The sequence below is a fragment of the Canis lupus genome, chromosome 14 (assembly GCF_003254725.2).
Source record: "Canis lupus dingo isolate Sandy chromosome 14, ASM325472v2, whole genome shotgun sequence".
Lineage (NCBI taxonomy): Eukaryota > Metazoa > Chordata > Mammalia > Carnivora > Canidae > Canis > Canis lupus.
Genome location: NC_064256.1, coordinates 54,891,250 through 54,904,424, shown reverse-complemented (window position 1 = coordinate 54,904,424; position 13,175 = coordinate 54,891,250). Strand labels below are relative to the sequence as shown.

The window sequence follows — 13,175 nt, the reverse complement described above, 5'->3', positions numbered from 1 at the left end:
TCAGGTTTTTCTAAATATATGATCAATGAACAAAGATCACTTTACTCATTCTTCTCCAATTTGGATGACTTTTGTTTCTTTTTCTTGCCTATTTGCTCTGATAAGAATTTCTAATACTGTGCTGTATAGCAGTAGTGAAAGCAGGCATCCTTGTCTTGCTTGTTCCTGATCTCAGGGGAAAAAACATATTTTTAAATCACAGCTTGTGCTCTTAGTATTATCTTACTTTCACTTGCAATATTATTTATTTATTCTTAATTCTTTTTGATAACTCTTGCGGGAAACATGTCATTCTTGTTAATTTAAAAAAGAACTTTTGCCTTGTGGATCGACTTTTTTTTTTCAATAATTTATGCTTTTATTTTATTATCTGTTCTACTTTCTTTGGTCTTATTTGGTTATTTTTCTAGCTTCTTAAAATGATAATTTACCAAATTTCACATTTTTATCAATTTTTCTCATATTACTATTTAAGGGTGTAAATTTCTTTGAAAGCATTGTCTTGCCACATACCAGATGTTTCTTTCTGTGTATTTTTAGTATCTTTTATTTCTTTCTAAATTTCAGTATGATTTTGTCTTTACCCTTGAGTTATTTAAAAATTTCCAAGCATTTTAGAAATCAGGTCTCAGTGAAATACATTGAAGGTGTTCTTTGACTGAGTTCATAGTTAATACTTATATACATTCCATATGTACTCAAGAAAATTGTGTATTCTCTAATTTTTGGATATGGAAGTATACAGTGTCCATTGGGCCAAGCTTTTAGTTTTATTATTCAAATATTCTATGACATTATTGATTATTGTTGCCTGCTTCACTTTTCAAAAATGAAGAGAAATCTCAAAATTTCTTACTACATTGGTGGATTTATTAATTTTGCCTTATAGTACAAAACATTTTGTTTCACATATTTTGAGGTTATTTTATAAGATGAATGCATGCTTATAATTATAATGTGTTTTTGGAGAATTGAACTCTTTACTATTATATAGAGACTGTCTATCCCTAATACTTTTTCTAATTTTAAAATCTATTTTCTCTTATATTTATATAGCTACGTCAGTTTTCTATGTTATCATTTGCTGGCTATATCTTTTTCCATCCTTTAATTTTCAAACTTTGTGTGTCCTTTTACTATGTAGGTGTGTCCTTTGTACTGTTGTATCCAAACTATAAGTCTTTTTGCTGAGAGGTTTGACTTATTTACACTGATATATTTTCACCTGTTTCTTTCATCTTAATTTATTATTTAGGTGTGCCCATTTTTCTCCTTAGTACTTTATAACTACTTTTACATCCTCTGGTTTTCTTCTACTCCAATCAATCATACTGATATTATTTACTTTAATACTGAGTCATATCATTATATGTTTCACTTTTTTACTTTGGTTACCCTCATCTTTTTTAGACTACAACCACTTACTAAGTTATTTGATAATTTTTATTTCATGTTTTTGAAGAATATCCTTTAAATATCTACTTCTATTTAGGTACTACATACTAACATTGAAAACAGTTTGGATGAAATAGCTAAATATTATGCCTCTAGAAATATTTCATCATGATCTCATTTGTGAATGACACTTGGGCTGGATATAAAACTCATGTTTTAAGTTCTTTTCTTTCAACGTTTAAAAACTAATGATTCACTTTCCCCTATCATTCAATTTTGCTATTAAAAACTCTTGTATTAATCAGAGTCTTGTTCCTTTTTACATAATCTTACTTTTTTCTCTTTAGACTTTAATTTTTCCTCTTGGTCATTTTATATTCTAAAATTTCACTATTATATGTCTGGGTGTAGGTTTTTCCTATCTATATTCTTTCACATCCTATAGGCCCTTTGCTTTTCATATCAAAATATAATATAATATAATATAATAAAATGAAATAAAATAATAGACTTTAGTTAATTATCAGAAATGTATCTCTATTATTTCTTAAAGTATTTTCTCTCTTTGAATTTTATTTTTCTTTCTCTCTGAGACTCCTACTATCTGTATTGTAATTCTAACAACTATCCTCCATACTGATAGATTTTCTTTCATATGTCTTATTTCTGGGACCTTTCTTTATCCTCCTGAAATATTACTTCAATTTGGTTTTATATTTTACTAATTCCATTATGCCTTTCTCACTGTGTTTATTATGCTACTTTTCCATTTTACATTTTTTATAATACTTTTTTTCAAGTACTGTATTTTCAAACCTCTTGTTTCTGATTATTCACTTTAGCTATCTGTATGTTTGTTTGTTCTCATTTTATGTTATAAATTATTACAAACATTTTTTTAGAATGAACATTAGACTAATTTAAGAAATTTGGGGGGATTCCTGGGTGGCGCAGCGGTTTGGCACCTGCTTTTGGTCCAGGGTGTGATCCTGGAGACCCAGGATCGAATCCCACATTGGGCTCCTGGTGCATAGTGCTTCTCCCTCTGCCTGTGTCTCTGCCTCTCACTCTCTCTCTCTCTCTCTCTCTCTCTCTGTGACTGTCATAAATAAATAAAAATTAAAAAAAGAGAAATTTGGTTTCATGTGATCTTCCTTGGTTCTTTAAATTTTTGCTTCTGATGTTATTTCTCACACTGCATGTTGTTTACTTTTGAAATAGTCATTTTCCTCAGCTGTTTTGCTATTTTTACTGATTTGCTTGTTTTCTTCAGGAAATATTGGCTACTGTGAAGGCAGTATATATGTGGGAAGGTCAGAGCCTAGTCCACGTCAGTCTCTATAATCTCAGTAGTGGAGATTTGACTAAAATCTAAGGTGGAGAATCCTAGACAACAGGAACCACTGCCAATCACTCCACTTCAAAGTAACTTTTGAGATCAGGAGTTCAGGTTTTTTATCAGAAAGAAGTGTCATCTTGAGGAATATGTTCTACCTTGTTGAAAAGATTTTTATGATAAATTCTTTATAGAATTTCTTTAAAATTTGTGATTTTGTTAATATGGTATGTTCCCCTGTCGTCATGTCAAAGGTTTTGCCTTACTGAAAAAGAATGTGTTTCCAACCAGAGTAATAAATAGTTCTTCATAAAAAATCTATTTGGTTTCCTACTAATCTACCAAATAAAGTTAACACATTACCTAAGTAACTTATACCTTTGAGAAAAGTAAATATAATTTTGTTTTGTAATCCTTTTCAAGGGTGTATGTAATCTTTAAATTTTAAACACCATTGTACCCATATCTTTTAATGGAGAAAAGGCACTATAGATAACAGGAAGTATAGGACATACTTTGAAATTGAAACCAATTGTCTAATGATATTCAAAAAGTGATTAGCCATTTACCTAAAATAGAGTAGTACCTACAGCATAAAATTAAAGAGGATATTAATCATTATGCTTTAGGGCATAAATTAAACAATAATCAAGGTCAGAAGAAAATGTAAGATACCCATCGTTAAGCAGGATTAGATTCATTATCAGAATTCCAGCACCATTTCTATATTAGATATGGTCTGACCAAGTAATATGGACCCAGAATAATGTTATAGTTAGGAACCTATCACTTTATTGTTACAGTATATATGTAATATGGCTCGTTTTCTTCTTAAACATTTTTGCAATTTGCCACTGCTGCATTGAAATCCATCTGAATTCAAGCTCTTCAGAGAAAAGTGCCCTTTCTCTGGTACCTTCCCTCTTCCTTCCCCCTCACTCCCTATCTTTTTGTTCAGCACATCCATTATGTTTCTCAAAGGCACAACGGAAATGTACAATTTAGGTTGGTGATGCCTCAGCCTATAACCAACAAGATTTTTAAAAGAGGTCTTGGAAACTTTTTGCTTTTACGATATGACTAAATGACTCACACGTTAGGGAAATCTGCTTCTTGGATTTCTTTTCCTGATTGTATTGTTCTGATATAAGCATTCATCATCTATCCAATTTGATCAACTTCATCCTTATTTTTCAGATGAGAAATTGAAAAGGAATAATTACCCAAATTAAGTTCCCTTCCAAGATTTATGTAGTAAAAATACATTTTAAACAGAGTTTATATAAAATAAAGATGAGGATTCTTAATAGAGTAAATAATGAAAAGAACCGATATATAGAAATATATATCAGAATAACAAATTCAATCTATGATGCCCTTATTGTTATGCACATTTGCATATGTTAGCCTGATTTCCACTGTATTATACAAGTTCATTTCCATCAGAAATACACAATATTTATTATATGGAGTTTAATGGATTATTACGTCAGAATTAATTTTGGTCATAAAATGTTCGTTCTTCACATTTATTTTCAGTCTGATTATATAAGTATAAAAAATCTCAATTTGATTTGGAGTTTACAAAAAATGGAAATAAGGAGTTAAGAATCTCTTTAATAATCTGGTTATAACTTTGTTTGATTATTTGTAGTGTTTCTAGTTTTAAGGATAGAAAAAAGGTACTACTTATTCAGTTCTTATTTTACTGCCCAGAAATTAAATAAAGATACTTAGAATGGAAATATTTTAAATGTTCAAATCCTACATTTTAAATATGGGTTGTCCTGGAATAATGACTATTAACTTGAATTATGAATATTATTTGAATTAAATTTTCTTGGGAAGTCAAATCAATAAGCATGTTTTAAATAATAAATTTGTACAATTTTGAATTGTGTTATAAAGAAACTTAGTTTTCTGAAAAATTATTCTCAAGAAGCACATTAAGAATTACAGTGTTTCTATAATTAGATGTACCCTATATCCACTAGAGGCAAAAGTAGTTTTAGACTACTTTTGGTTACCAGCTGGGATATTTATAATAATCTAGAACATTAAGTGTGCGATGAGAAAAAATATGCCTTCCAGGAAGGAAAGAAAGTTTCTCACTTAATTAACAGTTGTAAAACACCTCTTGACTGTGAGTTGCTGGTAGCACTGATGGTATTAAGAGTGCTTCCAAAATGTTCAACCATTTATACCTAATTTATGATACGCAATGAACTTTCCAGCTTTGCTAATACGTATACTGATTTTGTCCAAATGATTTTTTAAATCTTACTCATTTATAACTAGGTAATGCACAGATCAAACTTCCATAACTTTGTAAATATTAATCAGAATTTTCTTTCATGAGTGAAATAATTTCTCTTTTTACTTAAATATAAATAGCTTTTTTCAACATATCCACAAGCATCCCATAATGAATTTTAAAAGTCAGTGCACACTCACTCTTGTTTAAAATTAAGATGCTGATATACAGCATCAGATTTTATTATTAATAAGATGACAAATTTAAAATATGCATGAAAATATATCAATGTCCACAGAAGGTTTGATTCACCTTTTCTCCCTTTTCTTTCTAAAGTTGTCTGGAAGCATTTTGGATGTATACAGTGGTGAGCAGGGAATTTCACCAGTTAATATGGGCCTAACAAGTGCTTCCTGTCCAAGTAGTCTGCCAATGAAAAGAGAAATTACAGGTAATGTTGCTTTTATAATTTTATCCTTTCTGAAGTCAACTACTTAACTTATGAGTGATATATATTATCAAGCTAAATAGAATCTTAAAAATATTAACAAGATAATCAGTTAAAATTGGAGAAATATAGATAGCAAATCTACCCTTTTTTTTTATGACAAGCAGCAGGTTAACACAACTTACAATTCAACTGAATTGATTATTTCAGGAACTAGGCAAATATACACGTACACTCTACACCAATATATGACAACATGACTAAGTTTTTCACTTAATATTGGATCATTTTGATATTGAACTGATGCAATTTATTAACATGGTTGCAAAATAATAGATTAATTGATCAGGGAAAAATAGTCTCTTCAGTATGTGAAATTTGATATAAAACAATTAGATTGTCCCCCTTTTTAGCTCGTTTTATGAATTTTGTGATACACTCACATTTACCTTTCTCAAGTAGGTAAAAGAAAAATACACTCAATTTTCAATAGTTCATTTCAAAGTTCCTACAACTCAAAGAATTGTATGGGCACTGTCCAATTCCTCCAGTATATAGATGAAGAAATCAAAGGTCAGGGGAGTCATTTTCACAGTTGTACAGCTGATTTGAAGCAGATGTGCTTCAAAATAAGGATTTCCTGATTTATAAAGTCCAGTATTAGTTTCTCCATAAGAATAAAATAAAATTCATTTTATTTATATATTCATTTATTTATTGATATTTCTGTAACAAGTTTTCAATTTGGAGCCCAAACACTGATCTTTAATAATTTTTACACAGTTGATATTAACATTTTTAGTAAGTGTAATATGTCCATTCTTGGAGCCTAGCCAGTAACTCAAAAATGTCTATGCATACAAATAATTTAGACTAAAATGAATTAATATAGTTTTAAATAAGCAAAATTATTTTTATTACTTTTTTATTTAAATTCAATTTGCCAATGTACAGTATAACACCCAGTGCTCATCCCATCAAGTGCCCCCCTCAGTTAAATAAATAAATTTAAGTAAATGTATTCCTTTATTACCTGTTTTAAAAACTAGAATCATGTAAGAAACACTGCATTAATCATTTATTACTATATAAAACTTAACAGCTAGAAATAATAAACATTTATTATCTCATATCATCTCTATGGGTCAGAAATTCAGAGATGGCTTAGAATATTGGTTGTCACTCAAGTCTTTCATAAGGTTGCAGTCAGGATGTCGTCCAGAGGTACAGACATTTGACACAAGGTGGCCTAGAGGATGTGCTCCCAAAACAGTTCAGTCACAGGTATTGCAAGTACGTCCTGCTTGTTGGCAAGAGGCTTTGGTTCTTTACCACATGAACCTCTCCATGAGGCTGATTGAACGTCCTCATGACATTACAACTGGTGATCCAAGAGACACTAAAGTGGTGTGAACATATCTTTTATGATCTAGTCTTGGAAGCCACATTAGTCATTTCCACAATATTCCATTGGTGTCACAGGTCAGCCCTGCTTAATGTGCAAAAGAACTACCAAAGGTGTGAATATCGTAAGAATCATTGCAAGCCATGTCGGAGACTATCACAAATGCTTGCAACCATGTAGCACATAGAGCAAAGTGTAATCTCCGGGAACTGTTTGATAGGAATACCTGAGAAGTGTAGCTAGTTCCAACTCCGGGGATGTAGAAATCATCATTATTTATGAAAAATGTTGGTTGTAAAAATTAGGGTGAAATAATTTTGAATAATCTTAAAATTCTTCAAAAAATAATGAGTGAGCAGTTTAGTATTTGCTGTGCACTGTACTGCTTTTCATCATCACAATGCTTATCATATAGGTATTATGCCAATTTTACAGATGAGCTGAGAACCAGAGAACTTAGGTAATAGATCACATGGCTAGCAAATGGAAGGCCAGAATACAAATCCAAGTTTTACTACTTAAACCCTAAAAGATTCGCCATTGCCTCTTTCAAAAAGAGTGCTCTGCTCCAAATTTCTAAATATTTGCATAAAAATATCATTATAGCATTTGGAGCAAGTAATATTGTATTTCCACCTAATATTTCTGAATTATGTTGACTAGAGAGGTTGTAAAATAGAACTAAGTACCATTTAAATTATCTTCCTTTCGATCAGAAACAGACACTCGAGCTTTGGCAAAAGAGAGACAAAAAAAGGACAACCACAACCTCAGTGAGTATATTTTCCTTTTTCTCTTAAAAAGAAAGAAAGAAAGAAGAAAGAAAGAAAGAAAGAAGAAAGAAAGAAAGAAAGAAAGAAAAAGAAAAAATTAATGTGGGAGGAAATGAATGGAGGTTAAAATATGTGGTCTTTTATTGTCACTCCATAAGTATTAGGAGGTCACATAACCAAAATGACCAAAATGAATAGTATATATTCACCAGTTGAGCTATTTTGGGACATTTAAATGATGTGAACTCTCAGAAGAGCTACATATTTTTAGGAAGTGAAACATCTCAAATTGTCTCCTTGATCATTCTGTCTCTCTTAAGCAGGCTGGGTGAGACAGAGATGAGTGCATTTAGTTACATTTGAACTCTGTTGTGACTCATTGTCTCAAAGGTTTAGAGAGATAAAAGTGATTTTAGAAAATGTACATCACTTATAAAGCAAGAAACAATTCCGTGTTCTCATCTTTCTGTGTCAAGCTGCTCCTCCCTTCCTAACGATAAGTTACCTGAAAAGCATTGCTTATATTGTACTGCTAAATTCTCTCTCTTCAAAAATAAATAAATAAATAAATAAATAAATAAATAAATAAATAAATAAATAGATAGATAGATAAATAAATAAATGTCTCTGATGCCTTCCTGGGGGTCACTTTGATAATGGGTCACATGAAATGGAGAAATACAAGCAAGGGAAGTAGGCTAGCAGCAATGTTGAGCTTGATAGTGTTTGTCCTGTCTCAAGTGCTTAATGTCTCAAGTGAGCCTGACTAATTAAGTGTGAAGCTTTTCTGTTTTGGAAGCCAAATCAAAAACTGAGAAAAGAATAAAATAGAATAAAAATAAATAAAAACCTGAAAGCTCTAAAACAAGCCAGAAATGTTCTTACATGGGGTTAGCTGAAATTGATTCTACATGTACCTGTGAACCCTACGTCTGTGTGCTCACATTGCTTCTGCCTGCATCACGGACGGGTCAGAGTTTGCTGACTAGGAGACTGTGCAGGAAAAGCTGGCAAGTGGTTCTGTCCTCAGGGCAGTCATGGAGAGGGAAATGATCTGATTCTGATGGCTTTTAGCGGTCGAGCAGATGAGCTTTGGTCTAGGTTGTAAGACAAGTAGAACATGATGAGCATGTGGCGGGGGGGGGGGTTGGGGGGGAATAGTTGTTGATCGAAGGGATTAATGCAGCAAGGAACTATGGCTTCTCTCTTAGTGTTAAACCCGCTAACTCATTATTACTCTCCTTGCTCTTGTCTCCTCTTCTCTCCATCTATAGCTTAAATAGCAGGTCACTTAGCATCAAGTATGATGAGTTCCTGTTACATCCATTGTCAAGTGTTTTCTAATCCAGACTCCCTTAGTGGGAGATGTTGCTTTTTGGAGATATCAATGTTAAAAACACTTTAATATCCTATTTTATTATCCGAAGAATCTAGAACAAACCCTAAAATTTGTGAGGATCCTGGCAAGAGGACAGAGACCCACTCTCCTGAAGCCTAAATATTTAAAAGGTGTAACTCAAGCTGGAGAGTGCTACATTATGTATTCTCTATTTCTTTCTAAGGACTGGAGGGCCAGGGGTGAATTAAAATTCTCAGATCATCGGAGCTCTGAGTGGGGGTGTGGGGGTAAGGCAAAGGCAGCCCTCAGCCAACAGCCCAGCTCACTGCTCTCCCCGCTCCTTGTCTCATTCTGTGCTGCCAGTGGCCTTAGACAGGAGTATGAACATTCATCTTATACTTTTTAACTCCACACCCATCTGTGTAAATAACTTCCCCCTTCCGCACCTTGAGCCTAGAGGTGAGCACACTGGTGTCATGGTCCTCGCTCAGGAGGACAGACCCAGGAAGTGGCCTGCACAGGCTCTGGAAATGGGCTCAGGGCATTTGGGAAGATATTCCTGGTACCAGTTACTCAGAGTGGAGTTTGACTCTGTGATGGACTTGCTAAGGGGGGAAGGGTGTGGTGAGAGAAGGCAAAAATAGCTCCTCTTAAGTGTGGGTCCAGGATAGGGGCCTCTCTCACCCTCCTCTCAGGTCAGGAAGGAATGGATATATCAAAACTGTGAAGACTGAAACCACAGATGACATACCATAATTCGGGAATTTCTTAAAACTCGACTCCTTTACAAATAACTAGTACTGGATACGAAAACATTGAGAAACCAAGGTTCTCAATATAATTAGCCATTAAAAATTTATCAAGCACAATCTAAGAAGACTAGGAATTTCTGATATTTTACATAAGGTACATTTAAATAATAGATCTTGAAGAAATATTATAGGACTAAACCAGTTCCCTATTTTGAGGTAAAACTGTGAATATCCTTCACAGCTATTCTTCATCTTATATTTAAAAGTCTGTTTTATAATATAGGAGTGTGTATGTGTGAACATAGAATTATTAGTAATTCTTACTGTGAAAATATGTGTGTATTTCTCTCAGCTTTACCTTTGTTTATTTTCAGTTTTTTAATGTAGTGTCATTGTTTTTTGATAGGGAAAACAAGATTGGCAAAGAGGGAAAATAAACTCTCTCGAGAATCAATTATATTCTAATTTTAGAGTAATCCCAATATATTACTACTGAAGGTCAAATCCATTCATGGTAAATTGCTTTGTAGAGACAATTGTTATTCTTTCATGACTTTCCTTGTTTCTGGTAGCAGATCTTAATTTTTAGCATCTATTAAGTATTCTCAAATATTTTTGATGTATGATTTTTCCCTGGAAAGATTTAAAAATGTTACCTATTGAAAAAACTACTATATAGAAGCATATATTGTAGTTCTTGATTCTAGGAATAAAGAGTAGACTATAAGACTACACTATAGTCTGTAAGACTGCTTTTGTATAGGGGTTAATATGGGAAAATCTACTTATTTGTATAGCTGACATTTATTGAACGTTTCTTAGATGCATAAAATTTCCAAAAGCAACGAATTTATGGAAACGCAAACAGAGAAAACAGTCTCTGCATAAGAATTTACACCAGTAGTACTCAAAATGTAGGTCCTAAATAAACTGCATCAACATGATCTGGGAATTTGTCAGAAATGCAAATCTATGGGCCCCAACCCAGATCTACTGATAGGTTTGGGATACAAATCTATTTAGCAATCCCTCCATCTATATCTGATGTATGCAAAGTTTGAAAACCACTACTCTATTTATTATTGAAAATTTTTAAATTAGAAAAATATACTTACAGTCTAATCACCATTTATTTAATACCTCTTATATGCCAAGCCCTCTGAGGATAGAAAAATGAGGAATAAGTGGCCCCTGCCTTCAAGGGGGTCACAGTTTAGGGGTGCCTGGATGACTCAGTCATCCGGTTGAATGTCTGCTTTTGGCTCAGGTCATGATCTCTGGGTCCTAGGATCAAGCCCTGCATCAGGCTTTCCGCTCAGCAGGGAATCTGCTTCTCCCTCTCCCTCTATGCATGCTCTCTCTCTCACTCTCTCTTAAATAAATAAGTAAAATCTTAAAAAAAAAAAGTCACAGTCTCACTGGGCACACACACCTGCTGTCTGCCAAATGTGTTAAGCTTTCAGGAATTATATAAGAAGAGTCAAGCATAGTGCAGAGTTCAAAAGATTATGATCCTGATGTGCAAAATGCATATGTGTGAAATGATGATCCAAGAGGAAATATATAAATATATATATGTATTTCAGTATGAGTAAATTTACAGCGTTTCAAAACATGGAAAATTTGTTTTGAGAGGAAATGTTTTTAAGGCATTACCAATAACAGAATCACAATTCTAACATTGTTATTTTTACTTTTAGGTTGAGATATATTTAAATTTTTATTTTTGAGTACTCTTTCGAGTATATGGAAATTTTTTTGCTCATTGTTTTTTAAAGATTATTGAGAACGTTTACAGCTGACCAAAGGTGAACTGTGCTTTAATGAGAATAATCAATAACATTTCTCTTTTAATAGTCGAAAGAAGAAGAAGGTATAATATTAATTACCGAATCAAGGAGCTTGGCACTCTTATTCCAAAGTCTAATGATCCGTGAGTTCAACAATCATTTCTATAATAATGTTATGGTTTGAATACCCCCCCAACATGGGTGGGAGGGGGACGGGAGGAGGAGAAACAATTGCTAGGAAACTGAGCAGCATATGGCAAAGGTAAGGCTATTGCTGCTCTTTATAGTTAGGTATCTACACCAGCCTCGTAGTTATTAAGAATCAAAGTTGTTACTAACATTTGTTCTTCTAAGATACAGGAAATAAGGAAAATATTTCTTCTCAGTTCATAGCAGGTCTTTTTATATGGCACCGATATTGGCAAATTTAGTGGTAGTATCAAATGCTGTTTATGATACTAACTGGTATTCCCGATTTATGGCTATAGCACTTCTTTCAATGTAAGATTTATTGAATTGTTGGGTTTTCAGAGGTCCCAAAGTTCTAGAGACATGTAGGTAAGAGGTGGAATTGTAAAAACATGCTGATTGATGCCAACCAATAATCAGTTATTGTAATTAAATTTTCATCCATGTTTTGGTGTCATAAACTCTCAAAGTCTGTTAAACAAGATGTTTAAGGTTGTAAATTTTAGGAAATAGTTGATCGATCAAAGTATTAAGTTAGAATGTTGAATGTTTCTCCAAAACATAAAAATAAGATTTGTTGCATTAATAATGACTTGGAAAATGTTTTATTCAAACTGAAAACTGGCCTTTCCAAATACTGGTGATCATCCATGATTTAAACATAGTGATGTTTGATGGAGTGATATTAGTGAAATTTGGAAATACTCTTTCCCTGCATCCAGATGCACCAACTCACTTGGACCATTCAGTAGTTTGTAATAGAAGGGAATGTAATATTTATCCTCGTGAACATTGTAGATGGAATGGCAAAAGAGCTCTGGATGGAAAGTCTGAAGAACTTAGTCATAACATAGGCCATACTGATAACCTTCAAATCTTTTAAAGTCTCTAAGCGTGCAACTCTTTCTAAAAGCAGAAGAAAACACTCTCTTTCCTGATAGGACCCCTTTTTTTTTTTTAACACTTAACATATATACATGCATATTTATTCACCAAACATTTGGCGTAAGGCCAAGGCTTTTTTGTTTGACCATGTGTTTCAACTTTTCTTTCTTACATAAACTGCACTAAAAATGTATAGCCTATTTTAATTTCTTTAAAATAAAACAAAAACTGACACAACCTCAATATAAATGGACTTTTAAAATGTTTACACAACCTAAGTGTAAATGGATCCTTATTTGTGACAGTAAATTTTTTAGCAACCAACCTTCACTGACATTTTAATTGAGTCTTTCCAAAACTTATAATCTTCCTAAAAACAGTAACTATTTTTTATAAATGCTTTCTTTTTTGGCATTCATATTTCACTAGCTAATGTACCAATTATTTAATTATATTATCATTGTGGTAAGTAAAATGGGCATTAATTTAACCTCTTAAGAGGTACATGGCACCACAGTGACAACAGGAATACCTAAATGTGTCAGAGGGTAGCCCATTTGCTCTCTATCACCTGTTTTGTCCTGACAGCAGTCAGGGAGCATCACAAAG

General features: G+C 32.8%; 1 protein-coding gene across 20 annotated transcripts in view; it reads left to right on the top strand.

The window, feature by feature from the left end:
• The window catches only part of TFEC (transcription factor EC), a 221,330-nt gene that overhangs the window by 199,181 nt on the left and 8,974 nt on the right, over nucleotides 1–13,175 (top strand). For all 20 annotated transcript variants that reach the window (XM_025464730.3, XM_025464727.3, XM_049093837.1 and 17 more), the window contains 3 exons: nucleotides 5,322–5,436; nucleotides 7,555–7,611; nucleotides 11,560–11,635. In XM_025464730.3, coding sequence (XP_025320515.1) covers nucleotides 5,322–5,436; nucleotides 7,555–7,611; nucleotides 11,560–11,635 — 248 coding nt within the window. The remainder of the gene's footprint in view (nucleotides 1–5,321; nucleotides 5,437–7,554; nucleotides 7,612–11,559; nucleotides 11,636–13,175) is intronic.